Raw genomic sequence first — 25,010 nt, 5'->3', positions numbered from 1 at the left:
TGAGGGGCTGAGGGCCGTTTTCAGGCTGGCCTGCAACTGAAGCTCCCAGCCTCTCCTTTTTTTCTTTTTTTTTTAATTCTGGGATTTACCTTCTATAATTGAAACTCTGTTGCCTTCACTGGCGCTCCCAGCTCTGAGGCCGCGGCTGGCTGAAAGCAGGTATCTTGGGATTTGTTTAGCTTCTATAATTTCAACTTTGTTGCTTTTGGAGCTGTTGCTTTCGGAGCTTAGAGCAGGCCGTGGCAGGCGGGGAACCTTGGCTTCCTCCATCACTGGAGCAAGCAAACCTCCTGCTCGCTTCAGCTGTGTGGCTGCCGGCCGCCATCTTTGTTGGCAGTTAATTTGTATATCTCGCTGATTAGCCAATGGGAAGCGTAGCGGAGGTAGGGTTAATTACCCTTTTTGTCTTTTATTAGATAGGATTAGATTAGATAGGATAACAGATACTTTAAGTACAGCTATCTTTGAACCACTGGTTAACGTGTATTAGAGTGACAATTTTCAAAGAACTTCATTTTCAAGTGAGAAATAAACTCACTTCCAGTGTACTAACCACCAAAGATCCTCTAAATCAATGAGTCATTTTCTTATCATATAAATGTAAGTATTTAAAACAGAAATTTCATGTGACTACATACAACACACTCTGATATTTTCTAATCTGTCTAGTTTAATCCAGAGTAATCGCTTCTGTTCCATTCCATTGAAAAACCTGCTGGTTCCTACCCATTCAATTGATTTCATGAGGCTCCAATGGGTTTGTAATCTACAGGTTGATAAGCAGTATTCAACATGAATTAAATTAAGTAACTCTTCCTGTTCATTAAAAGTGTAGCAAAAAGTTATGAGTTCAACTAAGACTGTGTAAATGTTTATAAGCCTTTTTTAATCTGTAGAAAAAAGTTAATGATTTCCTGAAAATGTTATCAGATCAAGCTTATCCATGGATGTTTTCCCCATAAACGTATGACAAACAATATGTAAATGTTTCCTGAAGAGCTGCCTAATCTGAACTCCATCAAGAAAATAGGAAACATCAACCTTAACAACATTACAGCTCATGCAAGAATTTAATTGGTAATATTTTCAAATGAGGCACAAACAGCTTTTTCACAGGAAATGGTTTTAAAATATTCCTAATCTTTGTTAAGATTAATAGTACTGCTGAATCCTGAAAAGTCTGCAGTTATAAACATGAAGGCTCACAGACCATTTATATTCTATATTAAAGAAGCTGTTTTAGATATTCTCAGTCTGCCAGTTAGCAAAAAAAACCAAAAAAAACAAACACATTACATGCCAACCACAATTTGACAAGGCACAGGAAGGGTTACTGAACTATTACAGGGTCTCCACCCTCCGGATGGCCCATCTGTGAACATGCAAACAAACAAGAGCAGGACAATGAGACAGGAAAGTGTCCTGGGGAGTGTGCGGTCACTGCAGGCGCGTGTCCCTAGTAGCATCCACAGTCCTCTGGGATGCTTCTCAGAAATCGAAATCAAACATGGTTTCCAGTCAAGTCTACTTTCAGACCCAGGTACAATGTTTTCTACTTATCACATTATGATGCTAACATCATGTTCTAATCCCCCCTCTCAGACGAAGTAAAAATTCATGCTTCATGCAATTCAAACTGACATGACATGGAATGAAAAAAAATAATCAGAGATACTGACAAAGTGGATTGGGATTCAGGGCTCAGACCCTCCATTTAAAGGCTAAGTGATTTGAGGCAAGTTATTTAACCCCCTGAACTATTTATTCATAATCTGCATTGATATCTACTCATAAGATCACTGTGGGGACAAAGGGACAGAAAGCACACTGTAAAGTACTAACAAATGCTATGATTAAGTTTTAGTAGAATCCGTTGGCATTGAGAAAACAAAGTATTAATCAAATATTGAGAGTTAACTGCTAAGCACTGCAAATGGTTCTACTTGCTTTTCAAGTAATGACTCAGTTGAAATCTGCAATCTGACTAAATATCTAATCCAACAACTGGTAATAATAAAGTTTCTCCTCAAATCTTGGACATACTAAGGTTCTTCTTGAATATTTGGTGTATTAATTGTTAGCAAGACATACCACAAAGAGACAAGCTCCTTCCTAGGGTTCAAAGACTGCCTCTGCGGGGCTGGAGAGGGGGAGCGCTCCCTGTGCCCTCAGCCTCGTTGCAGATCAAGCAGCCACACCCATGCAGGTGACTTCTGCCACTGAATCTTAGACTCTATACCTGACCAAGAGGGCAAGCTGAGGTTTTCTGTCCAAATGTATGTGTGCAATCATTTCCATTTATTTTATTGATTTCAGAGAGTAAGGGAGGGAGAGACAGAAACAGCAATGATGAGAGAGAATCACTAACCGGCTGCCTCATGCATGCCCCCTACTGGGAATCGAGCCTGCACCTGAGCATGTGCCCTTATGGGGAATCAAACCCCTACCTCCTAGTTCATAGGTGGGAGGTCGATGCTTAATCACTGAGCCACGCCGGCTGGGCTAGGCAGCAAGTATTTTTAGACAAGACACAAACCTAGAGAGTAAAATGGATCAAAATCGACATACACAGGTGGTGTATACAGACAGCATGCTTCTTACTGCTTTGGTGGGTTAATACTCTGACATCAACTATACCATGGATGGATAAAGTTGACAAGACACATAATATGGGATGTCTTCATGTTATAAACAAATTATTTTACAAAAGGTTGCTTATAAGTTAGGTCTCACAGGATGCATTTCTGCAAATTAATTTACATTGGTGTAAATTAATGTTACGTTGTCAGGACTGAAAAAGCCAAATAAGCCCTAACCGGTTTGGCTCAGTGGATAGAGCGTCAGCCTGCGGACTCAAGGGTCCCAGGTTCGATTCCGGTCAAGGGCATGTACCTTGGTTGCAGGCACATCCCCAGTAGGAGGTGTGCAGGAGGCAGCTGATCGATGTTTCTCTCTCATCGATGTTTCTAACTCTCTATCCCTCTCCCTTCCTCTCTGTAAAAAATCAATAAAAAAAATATATATATATTTTTTAAAAAGCCAAATATGCCAAGACATAATTGGAGATGAAAACTTTTTTATATCCAAGCCTTGGTATGAAGATAATTTGGACCACTTCTCCCAAACTTTATCACATCAAAGCATGTTCAGAAGAAGGCAATACTTACACTGCACCCTGGAGTAAGATGCTGCTCATGGCTACAGGTGACCAGCCTGTGTCTCTGGCCACCTGAGGACTAAGGGGTCAGGGTATCTGGCACAACTACTGGAGTCATGAGATTGTGTCAAGCAACACCAGTGGTGAGGCTCTGATTAGCAGTTTATCTGTCATATGTATATGTGAATCAGTAGGCGTTGTGAAACTGATACATATATATATAAAGTGCCTGGCATGGGACCAACACAGCATTAACAATTTCCCCTCATGGGTTTAAGGTCCAACTGTTAAGGGTGACTCAGATTTTGGAAAGCCCTTCGGACTATACAATTAGACTTCATGATACTCCAGAACCTAGCTGTGCTCATAACTACGTGCCTTTGGGAAACTATGATTCACTTGGCATTGTTGTAATTGCTCCTGCCTCCCTGGTCTGAACAAGGGGAGCAGCTCACGGGATGGGAGTGGGGTATTAAGATGAGGATTCTTTTGGGTAAAGAAGGTGTAGGTAGGCACAGACATTAAGGTCATGATTTGTTTTCACAGGAGTGACCGAGAACTCACTGTGCCAGGCACTCTGTGCATGTTACACCAATCTTCACAGCTATCTTGGTTTGCGGTTTGCTTTTGTTTGAGCAAGAGAGCTACACAGCTTACTATGTAGTATACGGAATAATAAAAAATAGTCCGGTGGTCAAATATCAGGTCCTCCTCCCTGAAGAAGAGGTCAACCCTCTATGAGTGTGGACAAGGGACAGAACTGGTTGGGTCCCCTTTGCTGTGTCCCATTTGGGCTTCTTCTCCTGGTTCAGCTGGGATGCTTCCTTCTTTGAAGACTTCTTGTTAGTGGGTTATTATTAGCCACATTGAACAATACAGCATGAAGGATTTTAGAAAACTTGGCCAAGATTATACACTGACGTGATTTTCAAACATTAGCTGAAGAACTGGCAGAGCAAAGGCTGGAGACAGAGGTGGGAGATGTCCGGGGAGTGGGGATGGGCGCTAAGATGTGCTCTATATTCTGCATCTTTGGGGGTGGGGGTGAGGCAGAAAGAAGAGCAGCATCTCCCTTTTTGCCGCTTACCACTGGCTCTGCAGGGGGTGAGTGAGCAAAGAGAATAGGAGACAGGCAGTTCTGCTTTTCCTGATAACCAAGAAAGAGTGGGAGGACCAGAAAGTGCAGGGAGAGGAACCAAAGTGAACAACACAGTCCCCTGGGGGGTTTCTACCACTCACGGTCTGCTCACAGGCTCCCTCAGCCCTCATGGGGGGGGGGGGGGGGGGGTCCACTAAAAATATATTTTTGATATCCTGAATGAATCCTCCATCCTGAAAATTATGTTCTTAAAGAATTTTCAAACACACATACAAAGAGCATAAAGGGACCTACAGAAAAATCACTACATGGCTTCTAAATTCTACCAAAGCCAAATAATGTCGAAATGAGTGTGGAAGAGGGGATGGAAGAGGGCACGGGGCCATAGTGAATAAGGATCACTCCAGAGGGTAGGACAGGGAGTATAATTTGCTTTAATAATTCAATTTTTCATTTGGTTTCCAAACCTGTCAAGTAGCAAGGAACTGATACACACATATATGACATAGTAATTTTGTATATACAAATTCTTTGGAAATGCACGGGAAAATGTCTCATGAGTTGTTAGATCTGGAATAAACAACTGGTACAAAACAACACTGAGAATCCTGAAAACCAGGTGGGCTAGGGTCAGGAGATCCTCAAACTCCTTAAGGTTTATCCAGAATAAACTTATCTAGTAGTGATGCTAATTCACTCTTTGCATTTAGAGTTACAAAGGTGTATTTCAAGATAAATTATAAGAAAGGAAGTGTTGAATGATCCTCAAATCGCTAATTTCAAACCAAAATTTTAAGCTTTTTTTTTCTTTGATGCTAAATTCAGAAAGAGAGAGAAACGTCAGCAAAGGAGGTAAATAAAGGATTATTTAGCAAACACAACCACATGATGATTATGAAAATACGTGGTAAAACAGTGCACCAAGAAAACAGGCTACTTGCCCTAACCAGTTTGGCTCAATGGATAGAGCATCAGCCTACAGACTGAAGGGTCCCGGGTTCAATTCCCAGTCAAGGCACAAGCCTGGGTTGTGGGCTCGATCCCCAGTAGGGGGCATGTAGGAGGCAGCAGATCCATGATTCTCTTTCATCATTGATGTTTCTATCTCTCTCTTGTCTCCCTTCCTCTCTGAAATCAATAAAAAATATTTTTTTTAAAAAAAGAAAGAAAAGAAAACAGGCTACATAACTACTCTTAAGGGAAAAGGGATGGGGGAGGGTGAGCAGAGTTTAAAAGCAATACTGTGGGTGGTAGCAGGCAGAAATCAGCAGAGACCTTCCTCTTGATCTTCCCTGCACACTCCCAAAGACTTGTGATTGCATCAGCTTGGTCTTGCCCTTTGCCTGACTTCACATTCTTCTCTGGAGATCTTGCTTGGACTGCCCTTAGGCACAAGGCTCCAGAGAAATCAGCCCTGTGTTGTCAGAAACTGGCCTTATCAGTAACTGATTTTATGGAATGCCACAGTTTTAGTCAGAAGGTATTTGAAAAGATTTATAACTTTGGCTGCCTCTTTTCTGATAATGAAGGGTTTTTTTTGTTGTTTGCTTTTTGTTTTCAATAAGTTGACCAATTTTGCATTATAATGTTTAAATTATGGTTTTGTCTTTTTGTCTTTCTCTCTCAATTCCTAGTAAATAATCATGCTGACATACTATCTTAATAGCACCACTGATTTTTGTTCTTGTTCTATGTCTATGCTTCTAAGGTCACACTTCATTTTTTACATGCTTTTCTTAAAGTATTGTTAGAACAGTTTTCACAAGAGATCAAAGCAAACATTTCTGAGTTGAAAACACTATTCTGTTTTTCATGTCATCTTGCATTCTCAGTTTAAGGGACTTCCCTAACTCTACATCCTAAGAACAAGAAGTGGTTAACTTTGAGTAGGTTGTTCACCAGCCACCCTTACTCCTGGAATCAATTTGGATTCAGACTGAGAAGGCATTATAGCTTTTCCTTTTTGGGTTTTTTTGTGTTGTCGCTGTAATGCTCACCCAAGGATATTTTTTCCATTGATATTTAGAGAGAGTAGAAGGGAGGGAGGAGTAGAAAAAGAGAGAGAGAGAGAAACCTCAATATAAGAGAAACATTGATTGGAGGGGTTGCCTCCCACACGTGCCCCAAAAAAAGCCGAGATTGAACCTGCAACCCAGGTACGTGCCCTTGACTGGGAATCGAACCTGAGACCCCTTGGTACACAGGCCGAGGTTCTATCCACTGAGCACATCGGCCAGGGCAGGCACTATACTAGTAGCTTTTGAAATCACTATTTAGGGGACCCATAGGCAAAAAATAAAATAAAAAATCCTGATCTAAATTCACATCTTCTATAAAAATTACCTCAAGCTTGTTACTAACTTAAATATAAATTAATATTATTAAACTTTAAGAAGAAAAAAAATCTTCAAGACCTATGGCTGGGCAAGGAGTTGCTAGACTTGACATCGAAAGCACAATCCATAAAAGGAAAAACTAATAAATGTTGAAACTTAATGCCCAATGTGGTAGCATTAGGAGGTGGGGGCCTTTGGGAGGTAACTAGGTCATGAGGGCAGACCCCTCATAAACAGGATTAGTGCACTTGTAAAAAAAAGGCCTGAGAAAGCTCCTTGCCCCTTCCATCATGTGTGGTTACAGTGGTTCTCAACCTTCTGGCCCTTTAAATACAGTTCCTCATGTTGTGACCCAACCATAAAATTATTTTTGTTGCTACTTCATAACTGTAATGTTGCTACTGTTATGAATCGTAATGTAAATATCTGACATGCAGGATGGTCTTAGGCGACCCCTGTGAAAGGGTCGTTCGACCGCCAAAGGGGTCTCGACCCACAGGTTGAGAACCACTGGGTTAGAACAAGAGGACAACCTTATACTGTCACTGTTGTAATGAGCTAGCTAATATTAATAACAGGAAGAAAGCACAGGAAGGCCAGACATTCATGGTCATCCAGGCAGCCTCACCAGGAAGCTGCCATTTAACACTCCCCACAAGGAGCCACGGACCCATTCCCTGCAGATCACTGGGGGAGGGGACTGGACCAATGGAAGATGGACGCATGCACAGTGAAGTCGGGGTGACGTAGGGAAGACACTTGCCTGTCAGTCTAGCCTGGGAAACCATGGATTGGCTAGAGGGGGTGCAGACACTGCAAGCACATGAAATCTTAGGATAAAATCCCCAAAGCAATTCTCTCTCTTGTTCCTCTGGCCTGGCTCCTGCTTCCTTGCACTCGCCCATGTTCCCTCCCTAGCCATGCGGCCCTAGAAGCTGCCTGGCCCATGGCCATATGGACCCCCCACACAATGGACTCCAGCTGGGAACACAAGCTAAGCTCACCTGATGCTGGACTGGACTGTGCAACAATGGAACAGAGGTTCTGGGCAGTGGCTTTAACCCCAGCTCTACTGAAGACACAGCTGGACTTCTTCCAAGGCAGGATGGAGGGAGAGGGGACCTTGGAAACTCAGGGGTCCAATTCCACACAAATAAGTATCACTCATTCTCCTGTGCGAGTCTCAGAAAATCCCTGTTCTCATGACATCGCAAGAAGCCCACTTCCACTGGCAACAGGTGGGGACAGGAGGTCTCCCCACCAGGAACAATATGAACCAAGAAGTGGGCTCTGTGCAGACACAGAACCTGATCATGCTGGTACCCAGACCTCAGACAGCCAGCCTCTGGAAGTGTGAGGAATAAATTTCTGTTGTTTAAAGGCCACTCAGTCTGTGACAGTTTGTCACAGCAGAGTGAATAAACTGAGATAGCAAGATCATTATACTGGGTGAAAAAAATCTAATCTCAAAAGGTTTTATACTATATGATCCCATTTAGTAATATTTTTTATATCAAAAATTATAGGGATTGAAAACAGATTAGTGGCCTGGCCAGCATGGCTCAGTCAGTGGTTGAGCATTGATCTATGGACCAGGAGGTCAGGGCACATGGCTGGGTTGTGGGCTCGATCCTCTCAGTGTGAGGCGTGCAGGAGGCAGCTGATCAATGATTCTCTCTCATCATTGATGTTTCTATCTCTCTTTCTCTTCCTTTCTGAAATAAATAATAAAAACAAAACAGATTAGTGGTTCTGAGGGGTGGAAGGTAGAGGAAAGGAAGTGAATATGGCTACAAAAGGATGGTACATGGGATCTTTTTGACAGAATTGCTCTGCATCTTGATTGTGATGGTGGCCATACAAATCTACACATGTGATAAAACTGCACAGAACTAAATATACACAAAAAACACACACAAACACAAATGAGTGCTTATGAAACCTGGTGAAGTCTGAATTAGGTCAGTAAATTGTATCAGTGTCAATTTTCTAGGTGTGATATTATAGGATAGTCACATAAGGTTTTACCATTGTGGGAAACTGGATGAAAAATATAGGATACTTCTGTATTATTTCTTACAACTACATACGAATCTATAATCTATAATTATCTCAAAATAAAGCATTTTTTAAAAATCACTATACACTTCTTATTTATTCTGTGTCCTACCTTTCTAATGTTTCACCCATTTGATGCCTGATGTCTTCCTTGCCCAAACAATCTTGTTACTCTCTATAGTCCCAATAGTGAAAAACATTTCAATTCACTACAATTAGTAGTTTAATTCTTGCTTTCCAAAACCTCTCATTCATGGTTTACTATTACTAATTGGAACACACCCTTTGGAAACAACCCTATATTTGAATACAGACTCTTACATGGCATGAAATGGACAAAATACTTACTTTCTTAATTACCTCATTGGTAAAACAGGGGGAAAACCTAAGACACAGGTTTATTATGAAGACTGAAAAAAAATAGTATAAGCACTTGGCACACAGTAAGTAGTTCCTTAAATATTCACTTCCTTCCTTTTTCCATTAATAATCCAAAACCTAGCTTAATTTCTGGATGAAAACATCAACAAATAACTTTGGCTTTTAGTTTCCAAGGCTTATCTTTGGAAAACAGGACATGCATTTTTTAAATATGTCTTTATTGATTTTTTTTTAGAGAGAGAGGAAGGGAGAGGAAGAGAGAGATAGGAACATTGATGAGAGAGAAACATCGATGGGCTGCTCCTGCACACCCCCTACTGGGGGTTGAGGCCACAACCTGGGCAAGTGCCCTGACTGGGAATTGAACTGGCGATCCTTGGTGCCTAGGTCAATGCTCAACCACTGAGCCACACCTGCCAGGCAGGACGTGAATTTTTAATGAGCATAAATAGGGGGTTGGGGATGTGGTGAGCCTGAATTCAGTTCTTAAGTAGTATTTCAGTTTAGGAGACAATAATGATCCTTTTAAGCTTATCTTCTCACTCTGATTTTCAAAACATTCTAATTATCAAAAATGATTTGATTTACAAATGTTTTAGCTTATTCATTTTATTGTGATTAGTGAGTGGCTGCCATATAGATGTCTATATCTGTAAATAGTAACTGATAATGTACTAGATTACTTCTCCCAGATACTAACAAATGTATATATGTTGGATGAGTTCAAGCCTTAAAAATGACATGGACACACAGCCCCTGGCCCAGTAGCTCAGTTGGTTAGAGAGTCGTCCCGATACGCCAAGGTTGTGGGTCCCATCCTCGGTCAGGGCACATATAAGAATCAACTAATGAATGCATAAATAAGTGGAACAACACATTGATGCTTCTCTCTCTCTCTCTTTCTCTTCTTTCCTCTCTAAAATCAATCAATAAAAAATGTTTAAAAATGACATGGATACTATTGATAGAATTTCCATCCATTCCAACCTCCTACAAAAATACTATTTATTTTTCTGTGTCTATGAGTTCTCATTGCTTAATTCCTTCGCCTTTTCCACCCAGCCCCCAACCAAAAATACGTTTTAAGTAATGGATACCCCACACAGAAGGGAGCAGACTTTAAATATGCCATAGATTTTTAGTGATAGCTCAACCAATTAAGCTACAGAGCAGGAAACAAAGTATATTTAACTTCTATAGGTTGCCTACTCTGTTTATGAACAATCACAAGCCACAAAATACCAAGAATATAGACAAAGTCCTCTCAAAATTTTTTTTTAAAGTACTGATATAACTTTGCAGAGCAAATGCTTACCGAGCAAAATAACTTTGTTTCCGTTCTTTCTTCTCTTCCTTGGTATCCATAATATGAAGTTAAAAGTGCAAAGTATTTGGGGAAGTTCTTCTTTTTAATCAATGAGTCATAACCCTGTAATAAAAAAAGCAACAAAGCGACTATAAATTAAGACACTTACAATGGCCAATATTAAGATTAAAGCAGAGGGAACATATCCCATAATAAATGGAAGAAAAGCTTTACCAGTCAACACAACCACATGAGTCATATGAAGTACAAACGCCCATGGGGGACTAATTTTAACAAAACTAAAAAATAAAAGGCGGCTAGAAAAAGAAACTGAAGTGTTCTCCTCCTAATTAACAATTATTTCAAAATGTGCTGAAATGAAAACCACAGGCTTTGGAAGAGTTTAGGCTAGCTATCAGAAGCTAATTTTTAAAAAATATTTAAACTCATAATCACTCTTTTCAAGTAATGAATAATGACTATGTCTCATACATATGGAAAATGGATCAGCTAGGTGTTTTACAAGAATGTCCTTTCTTTAAAAATAAAAATCACGTCACTGTTCTATTTTGTTTTCGGAAACACGCCAGCGAGACCATCCCACTGGAGCACACGTGGAAATGAAAGTTCGAAGCCTCTGGAAGCTGTTCCCCATGGCTTCACCCACTTGCCTCTGCCTCTGCCTCTCCACCCCTGCTCCCTGCACCTACGCTTCCCGGGAGCACTTTAAACCTATAATACAAGGTTGTCTCCTGATCAGTCTTCCTTAAATACCACTTTCATCCCCACGGCCCTGCTCAGAAATTCCCAGTGTCTACTTACTGCCTGATTCACAGACCTGACTTTTCTGCAGAGCACCAACCTGCCCGAAATCTGTCTTTACACCCGAAAGGGGTATCAAAGTAAAAGCAAAGAGTGTGGAGCAATCAAATTATTTACTAATTCATTTCAACTCACTAAACAATGCACAATACATATTACATGAAAGGTGCTGGAATACGTACCAGAGACCAAAGATAAATATAACATGATATTTGCCCTAATGGAAGGTACTGTCTTGCAAGGGAAACACTTAGGATTCCCAGTCAATGGGCTGCTTATGGAGAAGGCACGGGTGCCACTGGAGCCTAGAGGAAGAACACTCAGCCTTATGCACTCCTCACACACACCAAGATCTGAAGGATGAGCAGGGGTTTCCTAGTTAAAGGGTACAGGGAAGCAGGTCCAGCTTGAGCAAAAGCAAGAAGACAGTATTTCCCTCCTATGCTAGGATTACTAGTAAATGTGCAGCAGAGCAACGGTGGGAGCTGAGGATGAAGACATGGCGAACATTAGGTCATGGAAGACCCTTTATGCCACACTAAAAAGCGTGAGCTTCATCCTAGCTATGCATTATGTGCTGCCCACCCCCTTCACTACACCAAGCAGTCACACTGAACCCAATGGCAGCCCTTGCAGAAGACATCACCAAACTGACCAGAGATGGTTCACAAGATTAAATATCTCTGATGTGTATGAAAGGAAGCCACCATAGGGTTTTACATGAGGGAGTAATATATGCAGATTGTAGAAAATGGTCTTAAAAGGATACAACATAGCCCTGGACGGTGTGGCTCAGTTGGTTGAGCACTGTCCCATGCACCAAAAGATCACCGGTTCAATTCCCAGTCAGGGCACATGCCCAGGTTGTAGGTTTGATCCCCAACTGGGGCATGTGCAGGAGGCAGCCAATCAATGTTTCACTCACATATGGATGTCTCTCTCTCTCTCTCTCTTTCTCCCTTCCTTTCTCCTTCCCTCCCTCTCCTTTCTTCTCTCTCTCAAAATCAATTTTTTTTTTTAAAAAAAGAATGAAGCATAGGGGTGAAGCAGATCTATTAGAAAGAAATTACAGTAAAACTACTTCAGAGAGAAGGCCCACATTTAGGTAGCAATATTTAACACAGAAAGAGGAGGAATGAATTCAAAAAATATTTAGGAGGCAGATTAGTTGAGATTTGATGACTCATTCAATGTAGACAACATGGGAAAGGAAGAAAGGAAGAATGTCCGAGTTGTTGCTTCAGGGTCTGCGTAGACTGTGATATCACAGATATGATACAATTTACATGAAGGGGTCAGACAGGGGAGCATAAACAGATGAAAGAAGGTTCGGGACATGCTGTTTTGGAGGGGCCCATAGGCTAGTCAGCTAGAGATATTCACAAGATGTGTGATTACATCTAAAGCACAAGAATGCAGTTAGGGCTAAAGAAAAAGATTTAGAAATTACCAGCATATGGTTGTGGTTAAGGAGGGGGGCCAGGGTGATGATGAGAACACCCTGAAACCATGACAACTACACACAAGTCCCTGTATGGAAACACAGTCTGGGGACACCACCTGAACTCGTACTGTTTTATCTCCTCGTCCCTGACATGGGCTCCACCCTCAAGTTGACCAACCTGTAGGGAAAATAAGAGTTATGCAAATAACTAAAATGTAGTAGGGTTAGTAACTTGGAGCTGTCCCAAAGACTACTACTGGAATCCAAAGGACCCAAAGTTCAATTTTGATTGAGATGTTAAAGTAAATCTTTCAGGGCAGTGACGATTTCAATAGGCAAGGAGGAAAACGAGAGAGCATTCCAGAAAAAGGGAACACACCTGAGCACAGGTAAGGATGTGAACAGGGCAAGACACATTCAGGCAAGGACAACAGGGGGCTACCAGGTAGGAAAAGCAAACAAATCATGATGCCTGCCTACTGTAAGTCATTTATTTTAACATATTATCTACGTTATCTCTTTTATTTTATTTTTTTAAAATATATTTTATTGATTTTTTACAGAGAGGAAGGGAGAGAGATAGAGAATTAGAAACATCGATGAGAGAGAAACATCGATCAGCTGCCTCCTGCACATCCCCTACTGGGGGATGTGCCCGCAACCCAGGTACATGCCCTTGACCGGAATCGAACCTGGGACCTTTCAGTCCACAGGCCAACGCTCTATCCACTGAGCCAAACCGGTTTCGGCATACGTTATCTCTTTTAATCCTTACAACCACATTATGAGTTTGGTATCCATTAAAATGAGGCTGAGAGGTACTAGTTTCCTTAGTTCAACAGCAGCAGTGGAATCGGCACAAATCCAGTTTGGTGTACACTTCAATGCCAGTCAATAACCGCGGAGCCAGAAAGCATGTGGATAGAGCTAGAAAAGAAATCTGGAACCAGCAGCGTCCACTCTCTCAGCATAAATTCCGCAGGTTATGACAAATGCAGCTGGCACTGCGGGAGTGGGCCACTGAGACCTCTGACAGGACCGCATTGATGGAGAAAGGCCAGGCCTGCATGAATTACCCAGCTCGCAACCTTCATCTTTTACTCTTTCCCCAACTCTGAAGCAATTCTGCTACAGTCTTCCTTCTGACCAGATCTAGCACAAGGCCCGCTTCTGCTCTGAAGTCTTCCCTGACCACTTGTGTGCCCTTCTCTCTCTTCGTTAAGCTTATTTCACATACCCCTTATCACTTACTGGGAGGCACTTAATTACACTGGGTGACAACGGACAAGGCCACCTCCCTTAGCCTCTTCCCCAGCTGTAAACAAACCGAAAGTTCCTTCAAGTCAAAAACCACCATGTTTCATATTTTCTTTATACTTTATATATACTAAATAGGTAACATAGAACGAAGAAGAAAACCCATGTAAAAGCCACGCAAGTAACTAATCTAGACTTGGGGTAAGGTCAATTATACGGCAAACTGATTTGTATCACTGATATGGCAAACTGATAGAAATCCAAGGATTCCTCCCAAATGCAGAACTACTTGGGGACGGGGGATGGAGACTCAAGCCAGCCTCTCTTGGACTCCAGAAAGCATTAGAATGCCAGGTGGTTTATTTTAAAGTTCCTCGCCTGCACACCACCATATGCGATGATTTCTCTTTATTAGATTTCCCCTCATGAATAAAAATGAAGTCATAACAATCTAATTGGAAAATTTTTATATTGCAAGCCGAGCCAGAAACGCATATTTAGTTCCAGTGGAAAAATATTGACAAAAATATGCACAAGAGAAAAATGATTAAATGATCCAAGAACTGACATCTGGTGCTGCTGTATCTCTCTAGAACTGGCAAAGCTTTTTTTTTTCTCTCTCTCTATTCTATTCGATAAATTTAAAATATGCTAATCGTTGATTTCTTTTCAATTTCAGGGAATTTTTATATTCCTTAAACAAGACAGATGCAGCCCTTTCAACTCTAGACACCAACAGATTAACCAGAAAGAGATCAGTGAAAGATGTATCAACATCATTTGCACAGAGCACCATACGGCAGCCTTCATGCTTCAGTGAAGAACCAAAGATCCTTAAATCAATCTCTAATGCGAACTACATTTTCCATTACAAGTGGTTATAATGGGCTTCTTAAAAGCCCCTCTTCCACCTACTGTTGACTTTTCCTCACATCAATAAACTCTCGATTCATCCAAGCACTGAATTACAAGAGTATCTTGCATTTACGGTGTATTACAGACCAAAAAGAATTTTATGAGGAAGCACTTCTATCTAAATATTTACTTTTGTGATCTTAAATCAGGATAGTCCATTTAAACCGACATCTAGTTCATTATTCAAATAAAAATGGCACATCCACCATCCTTACCGCATAAGAGCGTCTTGAAGACAAAGTAGGTCTGGATTGCCAGCAAAGTGCTCCCTGTTTGAGACCAGGTGCTGCTACGCAGAAGGAATTCAAGCACAGAGCTATTGGGGACTTCCTAACTCCACCCAACCAGTGTGACCTGCACCATCCAGGTGGCCTCTGGCTTCACATCTCACACATTCAGGTATAACCAGTCCAGACGGGGGGAAAAACAGTGTATACTCATGATGTCCATCAACTGTTTTCCCCAAAACATGTTTCTTATTATACAAATGAAAAAATGACAAGCACATACTTTGAGGCTTGGTCACACTAAGTTTGGCCATTTAAGGAACAGACCAAAATGTTTCTTTCTATGCAGACATTACCTTTTAGAAAATACACATAAAGAAATATAATGGGTGTTCAGTCTTTCTCAAAGCCATGCTGTCATTTAAAATAACAAAGGCAGCCGAAACCGGTTTGGCTCAGTGGATAGAGCGTCGGCCTGCGGACTGAAAGGTCCCAGGTTCGATTCCGGTCAAGGGCATGTACCTGGGTTGCGGGCACATCCCCATTAGGAGATGTGCAGGAGGCAGCTGATCGATGTTTCTCTCTCATCGATGTTTCTAACTCTCTATCTCTCTCCCTTTCTCTCTGTAAAAAATCAATAAAATATATTTAAAATAAAATAAAATAAAATAACAAAGGCAGCCCTGGCCGGTTTGGCTCAGTAGATAGAGTGTCAGTCTGTGGACTGAAGGGTCCCAGGTTCGATTCCTGTCAAGGGCATGTACCTTGGTTGCGGGCACATCCCCATTAGGAGATGTGCAGGAGGCAGCTGATCGATGTTTCTCTCTCATCGATGTTTCTAACTCTCTATCTCTCTCCCTTTCTCTCTGTAAAAAATCAATAAAATATATTTTAAAAAAAATAACAAAGGCAGGCCCTGGCCAGGTGGGTCAGTTAGTTGGAGCATCACCTGGTACACCAAAAAGGTTGCAGGTTCAATTTCCAATCAGGGCACATACCTAGGTTGCAGGTTTGATCCCTGGTAGGGTGTGTACAGGAAGCAACCAATTGGTGTGTTTCTCTCTCACATCAACGTTTCTCTCTCATTCTCTCTCTCTCTCTCTCTCTCTCTCTCTCTCTCTCTTTCTCTCTCTCTCTAGCCAGCCCTCCTTCTCTAAAAAAAAACCCAAAACATCAATAAACAAAATACTTATATACTATATACTGTATATTGGTCAAAGTGCTGGTCTGGTTTACCCTGGAAAAAAATTGGGATGAAACGACAGCTATTTTCAAATATTTTAAGGGTCTTATCTGGTAGAGGATTTAGGCTTATACAATAGACTTTCAAGGACTATACCTAGAACCAGGCATTAGCTATGGAGCGAGAGGGGTCTTGGCTCAAGTAAGGAAGAACTGTCTTACAGACAGATGCAGACAGCTGCCTCCAGAAAGAGTGGCTTCCGAATCATCTGTAGTGATTGAGCACAAGCAGAACGACCACGTCATGAGATTGCTATAGACCAGCACTTCGCAACCTTATCAAAATCAACACCCCTCATCTAAATAAATATGTAAATATTTTCCAAATACTCCTTTTATAATATTGAAATGAAGTTCATATAACCTACGTATACACTTCATTTTATGAAATCAATATAATGCCCAAAGAAAAGCAACTGGTAACAGGTACTTCAAAATGTAAATTCTCAAATTTATTAAAAAAAAAATCTACGTAATGCCAAAAAGAAAAGTAATTTATAACAGGTATTTCAATTCGTAATTTATAACAGGTGTTTCAATTAGTAAACTTTCAAGCACAAGTTCATTAGAAGACATAATGAAACACTTGGATGCCTACGCTTACTTACATAGGACAAGTTTAGCTGCAGGAGACATGAGATCAGGAACTATTTCACTATATAGAAAAGTACAGGAAAATGAAAGAGCAGAAGGAAGAAGGAGAGGATGGGTAGTGGGGGGGTGCATGGAACATTAGAATAAAAACTAGAGCTATAATAACCAGAGTGATATTTCTATGCATGGCAATTTAGATGTAATCTTCTTTTTCTTTAAAATGTCCCACTAAATATTCACGTAAGTCCTATACAAGATAGGAAATTCCAAATACAGGGACAGTTCTCCTTTGTCTAAGACTATCCCCTTCATTGCAGGGCACTTGGCAACTCTGCTTCCCCCCATCTCATTGCCAGTAGTGCTCCCCCAATAATCATGCCAAACCAACTGCACCTTGGTGGGGGCTAATGCCCTCGCTGAGAACAACTATTCCAGAAGAAAGTTCAGTTCTATGGGGAAACTCATATTTTAAATGATTTTTTTAATTGGAAATATTTTATTTCCTTTGAAGCTGATGTTTTATACACATTGCACGTGAGAAGTTGCCTGTTTTCGATATGCTCTGTGCCTCACTGACTGACCCCTTTGACCCATGTTGGTAAGGCAGCACGGCACCTGTATAGCAGGGCAGGCTTGGTTGCACTGCAGACTAGTATTTCCAAGAGATGTAGCCATGGGCAAGTTACTCCATTTCTCCAGCCCTTTTACAGATAAGGAAATTCTGTAAAATTTCCTTATCTGTAAAAGGGCTGTAATAGCGATTAAATGTGTTCATGGAACAGAGAATTCTAGCCACTGAGATTCCAATCAACCCAAATGTTCAAGTGTTTATGATTCCTACCTTCAACAACACCTGTCGCATTAGACTCAAATCTGCCCTAAACATTAAAATCATATAGTGAACTAACTCAAGCTGGGCAGTTCTAGTGACTATAATGATGACAACAAGCAGCAACAGTTAAACATTTATTGAACATGAACCATATGCAGCACATTTTTGGGTCAGTGCAGTTCCACACAGAATAATCTTTATGACTGTATGAAGGTCTCAATATTCTTGATCCTTTTCAGATAAAAAATGTGCAGTCTAGAAAGGGTAAAGAACTTGTTCAAGGTCAAAGAGCGATGAGTTAAAGCCAGAATGGTCAGTTTTGTCTTACACCAGAATCAGAACCACTGATAACAGCCTCTAACGTTAGGCCATGTTACTGCATAGAATTTTCACTTCAACTACCCACCATTCAAAAGTTCTGGCCAGTTTTCCTTTAGGATGTAATTCCTAAACTCAATATTCTCCAAGGAAACTTCCATTATTAACAAGGGAGATAAAGTTTACATCAATAAAGCAACCAGGAAAAAAGGTATAATAAAAATTAATGCCAAATAAAATGTGTTATGCACAGAGAGGTACTAAGGGAAAGAAAGGGGCCACGTGGGGTCACGTAGGCCAGTGTTGTTAGGAAAGGTGTTTGAAGTGGGATGACACCCAAAGCAACCACTCGTGGTTACATTTCAATTGTGCTACACAACCAACAATCATCTGTTCACCAGAAAGAGTTTTATCCTTAATGCAAATGTTCTCCCAGAGCATGCTCAAGAGGACAGCAATTCTATCTGGTTTCGCCTCACATGTCAGGCAAAGACAAGGCAGAGAGAGGCAAGTAGTGCTTTGGTTAGTACAGGCATAGTCTAAAATGTGGTAAATACACAAATGTTGGGTTCAGGACAAAGCATAATGAAGTGTCGAGGGGGCAAGGAGCCCTGCCCAGCAGGAAATGAAGTCAGCACTGTGAAATACTATGACCTCTTCTTGAAGACAAATTATGCGTATGAGTTTCCACTAGAATTTTCCCAGAGACTGGGTTAAGAAACCAGTCCACGGTTTAAGTGCCTTTCTTTTAAAGGTTTATTAAGTTGATTGATATAAAAGTTCTTGTAGCCGGTTGGCATGGCTCAGTGGTTGAGCGTTGACCTATGGACCAGGAGGTCACAATACGATTCCCGGTCAGGGCACATGCGCCTGGGTTGCGGGCTCAATCCCCAGTGGGGGGCGTGTAGGAAGCAGCCGATGATTCTCTCGCATCATTGATGTTTCTACCTCTCTCTCCCTCTTCCTTCTTCTCTGAAATCAATAAAAATACATATTTTTTAAAAAGTTCTTGTAGAATTCAAAAGAGAAACGGTCCTTTGCTAGGCTGGATTGCTGTCTCAATTGTGAATTCCTTCCCTGAAAGAGAATAATACAATGGCTATGCCACTTTGTGGTGCTTTGCACTAGTATGAAGAGTGTATATCTTCCTCCACTTGACCATGTGGCTTGTTTTGACCAACAGACTAAGCATTAACAGTGTGCCTGATTCAACTAAGAGGCCTGGCAAGTGTCTGCACGCCACCAGAAGAGGACGGAAGGTGCTGAGGATGCTGGCCTCCTGGAGTGCTGAGTTCATGCAGGGGGAGAGCGGGAGGCCAGGCTGAGTGGCTGAAATGTGAAGAGGACACAATTCCATGATGACCTAAGCAGCATTCTCTGGCTTAAACTTCCAAGAGGAAGCCACCACCCATAAAATCTCATGAATCATTCCTCTTGGTCTACTTATTCTTGAACTAGCCTGGAGCTGATCTATACACAAAGCAATGGAGCTAAACACAAGAAAATACCAAGCAGATGGCATGTGGGTGAAGACGATGGGGAAGTGAAATATGAGTAGCTTTGAAAGGAGGAAGAGAAAGTAAAATATGTAAAAATGAATATGCATTTGGTAAAGAAAAGCACAGAATGCAAGAATCCTATCGTCTTAATAATTTCTAACAAGTATCACTGCAATACATATGGATAACAAATAAAAATGTAAAAAATGAAAATGATCCCATCATTCCTATGATTCCATGGGGCGGGGGGGGGGACTTTAACAGTCTGTGACTTTCCTATCTTTCTTCTATGCAAGTGCAATTTAAAATCAAATCAGGATCTTTTTGTACATACAGTTGGGTATACGATCATTTAAAAAAAAAGTCTCCATTGTTGGACTTGTCTCAAAGGTTCACAATATCACCCTTGATGATAACTAATACGTATACAGTTGCTTACTCTGTGGCACACAGGGTTCCAAGTTCTTTACGGATATTTACTTACCTGATTCTCAATACCTTGTGGGAGACGGATACTATTATCTTTATTTTACAGCCAAGAAAATCAAGGAGAAATTCACTTGCCTAAGTTCACAAAGCTGGTAAATGGTGCAACAGAACTCCAATCCAGGCAACTGGCTCAGAGTCCCACCTCTTACCATTGTCTACCATACCACCTGCCTCCCATAGAAAAGGTGCGCATCACTGAAATTCAACCGCATCTCTGATTTCCTTCGGGTGTACGCTTAGAAAAGAATCACTGGTGCCAAGGGATTCCATGAGCTAAACTGCTCTCCATCCATAGTTTACCAACATACCCTCACCATCCACTGAAAGGGAATGTGACCCAACCTAAACCTTGCCAGCATTGTTATGAACTTTTAAAATCGAATTATAATTTGTATTTCCCTGATGCAATCAAGTTGGCTTTTTTTTTTTTCATGCCTTGGCAATTTGTAGTTCCTATTTTGTGAATTCTCTATTCCTGGCATAGACTGAACGTTTGCGCACCTCCCTCTCCCATTCATATTTTGAAAACCTAATGCTCAAGGTGATGCCATAAGGTGGGGTCTTGGGAGGTGATTAGGTCATGAAGGCAGTCCCTTCATGAATGCGATTACAGCCCTCATAAAAGAGGCCCCAAGAGACCACAAAGGGAAAGAAGTTAGCCGTCTGCAACCCGGAAGAGGGCCCTCACCACACTCGACCATGCTGGCACCCTGATCTTGGACTTCCAGACTCCAGAACTGTCAGCAATAAATTTGTGCTGCGGAAAAGCGACTCAGTCTATGGTATTTTGCTATAGCAGCCCAACTGGACTAAATTCTTCCTCGAATGCTTTTTAAAGCGTTAAGGCATGTTAAATTGGAACTACTTTGGAAGGTGCTGTGATTCAAGGTAACAGAGGGCTGCTAACGAGCTGTTTCAGTGGGACCCTATAGGCGGGCAGGACCTTGGGGTAACCACCAGAACCTCCGCTGAGGGCTCAGCTCTAAGCACCTGGAACCATAGGACTGAGCAGGCTGTCCCAACAGACGAATAGCCTGAGACTGTGCTTTATACCGTACAGCAGGGGCTGCACTCACCCAGTGGCTAGAATATCCATTACTGCTACTCAGGGCACCTCAATTCCTGGTACAACATGTCTGGTTTGCTCAGTGAGGTCGGAATTATAGAAAGAAAATGAAAGATCTTGAGGTTTCTCACACCTATGGCGTCATCTCACGTTTTTCCTATTCTACGCAACATAGCAGGTTAGTGATCAGAGTCATCCACCAGGATTCCACGGGAACTGTGCTGAACAAACACTATTCAATTCTTCGTCTGTGAATCCTCTGTTAATCAGTCAACAGCAAATTACCTCATGACAGGCCCTCTGCGATAAAGCTGAGCGCCGTGGACACCATCTGGTTACTGGACTTGGAATTAAAAATACCTCATTCACATACTGAGGACCACTCTCTCCAGGTGGATCATATCATCTATCAGGGTCAACATTTCATAGTTTCTATTTCTTTCTTTTTTTCATGAATCCTCACTTGACATTTTTTCCGTTGATTTTTAGAGAGAGTGGGAGGGAGGGAGGAGGAGGGGTGGGGGAGAGAGAGAGAGGAAGAAACACCGAGACACACATCGCTGGCAGCCTCCCACACATGCCCCAACTGGGCCAGGGATGAACCTGCAACCCAGGTACGTGCCCTTGACTTAAAGCGAATGCTTTTACCAATTTTAAATTAGTGATAAATGGACATAAATTTAAGTTAAACAATAAGTGCTAAAAATTTAGTTTTGCAAAACTATATAACATTGTTTCCCATGTGGCTATATAAGCTCATTCATACTAAACTTGCAATACTTGTTCAAAGCATATTTAATGGAACTGGTTAAATTGTTAATCAAAAACATATTGTGTCCAGAGATCAATTTAGCAAATATTTTCATTTATTTGGTTTTATATTTTGTCTTGTCCCACAAAGGATGTGAACCAGCTTAAAAATAGAAAAATATAATTAGATAAAAATCAGAATCAACAAAAACAAGGTAGAACAGAAGCTCAAGATCAAAGGGAAAGTTAGAATATCAATATTAAGGTCACAGGTTTTTAAAGGGTTATTAAAACTGAGTTGCAAATTTGACTCAGTGTTTCCTCATTGTCAAATGAGAAAGGGAAATGATTCTAGTTCTGCATGATGAAAAATAGACATACTCATTGTTCAGTGAAAATAAAGCTTTTCTTTGGCATTTAGAACTGAATGGAATTTCATGCATTGGTCTTCAAACAGGAGCTGTAGAAGGGACCATGATTTAATAACCTCATCTCCTAACATAACAGTAGGTTTCTTGTAACTGTCTTTATTAACAGAATCCCTCAGTGTGAACACAAGAGTGGGGGTGGGTGGCTGCAAAGGATGCAAAACAAGGTAACCAAAGCATGTCGTTTCTGAAGATCAGGCTAGACTCCCAGTCTAATACCCAGAAAAGGTGGATGTCATGGCCTTTGTTCAGCCAACCCTCTAGAAACATTATTTCTCTCAATTAAGCTTCTGATCAAATTTATGAGCAGACAACTCATATTCCCTGGTATGTGCAGAAACAAAGGCATTCTACACCACTGCTGAGGGGAGATTAATGCACAATAATTACTCTTTAATCACCAGTTCCCCACATTTGAAATTCAAGGCTATACACATTTTCTTTTCTATACTTTTTCTGCAACCATAACAATTTTGGTTCCAACATGTGTGAATTGAGTGAATCCTACTGGATGTAAACAACAATAAATATATGGGCTGGGGTGAAATGGACTGGAATAAAAAAATTATGCCAGGATAAAAAGGACAGTAAATAACATTTAGCAAGGAAGAGATAGAGGTTTCTGCAATAAAAACTTAAGATACAGAAAAATAAGACAGAGTAAATCCAGGTCTTAGAATTGCATTCCAGTGGTGCATTTGGAGAGGGGTTCTGGGGGCTCACCAGACAGGTCGTGAGCCATGGAATCACAGAGGCATGGCACATTTACATGCAGGATACACACAGAAAAATGCCTCTTCCATTCTGAGATTAAGAACCGGCTCATACTTCATTTATCTCAAGGCCAAGTGTACCAGCAGTTTAAAGGTTCAACTTCTATTTGTCAAGTGAACAAATAAGTATTTATTATCTACAACAAAGTAAAAAGGGTTTACTGAAACCATATGGGAGGGCTCTTTTGAGAAGTTTAAAGTGTGCAAGGAAGAACAATGTAAATTAACTGCTCATTATCCTCGATTACAAATTTAAGATGTGTAAAATGTAATTATCTGTATTTCTTGAGAGAAATTTTTGCTTTATTTCAAGGAATCATATTTTTTATAAGTGTCCTCCTACTGTAGGTTCCTCCAATCTTAGCAGCTTTTGCTTAAAAGTATTATTTCCTCCCCATTTAGAAAGAATCCAAGTAGGCTAGAGAAGCAGTAAGAATAAACTACAGCTTACTGTTGTTTTGTGAAAATAAGTCTTTTGGGTAATATGTAGTGAGGATGGTGAAGAGGTATTAAAATGACAAAAAAAGGAGGCAAGGAGAAAGCAAGCAAATGACTGAACCACACCCATATAATTTTGTTAAACAAAGCGATTGAAAAGAGGTTAATACTGACTCAGAAAACTTACATATCAAAAAATAAAAATAAGAACAGGAAATATCATAGTGCAAAAAAATAAATGAAATGTGATGCAGTTATCCTTGATTTCTTTCAAGAAAACATTAAATTTAAAAGCAGAAAGGCACTGACTCTTCCAAGCCCCTGATTTCACAACCACCCTGGTTGTCAAACTTATATTCTTATATACTGATATCTTTATATACGGAGGAAAACCCATATAGTTAAAAATATGTAACTATAACATATATTTTGAATCATTTAAGAATCCTAGACAATTCTACATGCTTTATTTTTTACCTTTCCCTGTAACAAAATACACTATAATTAGATCAACCATAACAACTCAACTTTGAAGCGAGTTAATATGTCACTTATTAACCAAAACCACTATTACCTCTGGAGTAACTTCGAATTTTCTTTTAAACATGAATCGTACTTTTAAAAAGCGCGTGTCAGAGTTTAACTGAAATAAGTGTGATTACCAGTGGGACTGGAAAATTTGCAAGCTGGGACATGAAATAAACTTATATTAATAGTTGGGGAGAATTACCCATATGGTCTTAAACATGGCAAAATTCAAACGTAGATGATAACCGAATTTGACTATTCACACAAAGAAGGAGTTTTAAAAATCCAGTTAAATTTCAACGGCCACAGGACAGACAAATACTAGTACATTTTCACACTAAATTGCCTTTAGATGAAACTTGAAACAGTTCTTACAAATAACTAATAAGCGCACCGTAAGCATTAGAGGCAAGGGATTACGGGATTGAACAAGGTTTAGTCCTCCTGGAGTTTACACTGGTTCGTCTTACAAAGCTCTAAACCTCAATACGTCCATGTCCAACTGGACCTTACAATGGCTCACTTTCCAAAACTGTAAACCTTATTGTTTAAAATAAAACAATAATAACCTGCTAGAATGCATCACCAGTTTCTCAGAAATGCAAACCGTAACACCTAGTTGGAAGCCAGGCTGCTCGCAAGGCTGCCTTCTGCTGGCGACTCGGTGCAAGCGCCCCAACACCTGTAACAAACTTGCCACTTGACACACATCCCTTCACCCAAGCAGGAGGCTCCCACACGGGGACCCCCAGCCTCGTGCATCCCCGGAATAAATCTGACTTCTAGAAGCACCTTGTCTAGCGAGCCCTCAAATGTGGGCTGTGAGGGGTTGAGCCACCTGTTTTATAGACCAGCCAGCCAGCTCTGAAATGCACAAAAATCCACGGCGACTTCTAGATGCCAAGAACAACGCTTTCCATGTCTCCACGTTCGGCTGAAACAGAAAAACCGCATCTGCTCATGCAGCCGAAAAAAAGACGATGACATATGTTTCCCTGCGCTGCTGAAAATCCAGCGGTCTTCCCCCCAAAATGAGCCGCACGCCAATGAA

The 25,010-nt window shown here is 40.9% G+C and overlaps 1 protein-coding gene across 7 annotated transcripts in view; it reads right to left on the bottom strand.

Annotated features, from left to right (window-relative positions):
• Positions 1–25,010, bottom strand: part of NCOA7 (nuclear receptor coactivator 7) — a 134,124-nt gene that overhangs the window by 99,851 nt on the left and 9,263 nt on the right. For 2 of the 7 annotated variants that reach the window (XM_005858960.2, XM_005858957.2), the window contains exons 1-2: positions 14,991–15,146; positions 10,347–10,460 (exon numbers count right to left, since the gene is read on the bottom strand). In XM_005858960.2, the coding sequence (XP_005859022.1) occupies positions 10,347–10,396 (50 nt within the window). In that variant the 5' untranslated portion in view covers positions 10,397–10,460; positions 14,991–15,146. Of the gene's footprint in view, positions 1–10,346; positions 10,461–11,159; positions 11,200–14,990; positions 15,147–24,751; positions 24,898–25,010 lie in introns of those variants that run through there. The other 5 variants (XM_014533768.1, XM_005858961.2, XM_005858962.2 and 2 more) reach the window with 4 other exon arrangements.

Source organism: Myotis brandtii, unplaced genomic scaffold (genome assembly GCF_000412655.1).
Source record: "Myotis brandtii unplaced genomic scaffold, ASM41265v1 scaffold123, whole genome shotgun sequence".
In the NCBI taxonomy this organism is placed as follows: Eukaryota; Metazoa; Chordata; class Mammalia; order Chiroptera; family Vespertilionidae; genus Myotis; species Myotis brandtii.
Note: the sequence above shows the minus strand (reverse complement) of the source record. Positions and strands in the feature narration are given on the sequence as shown.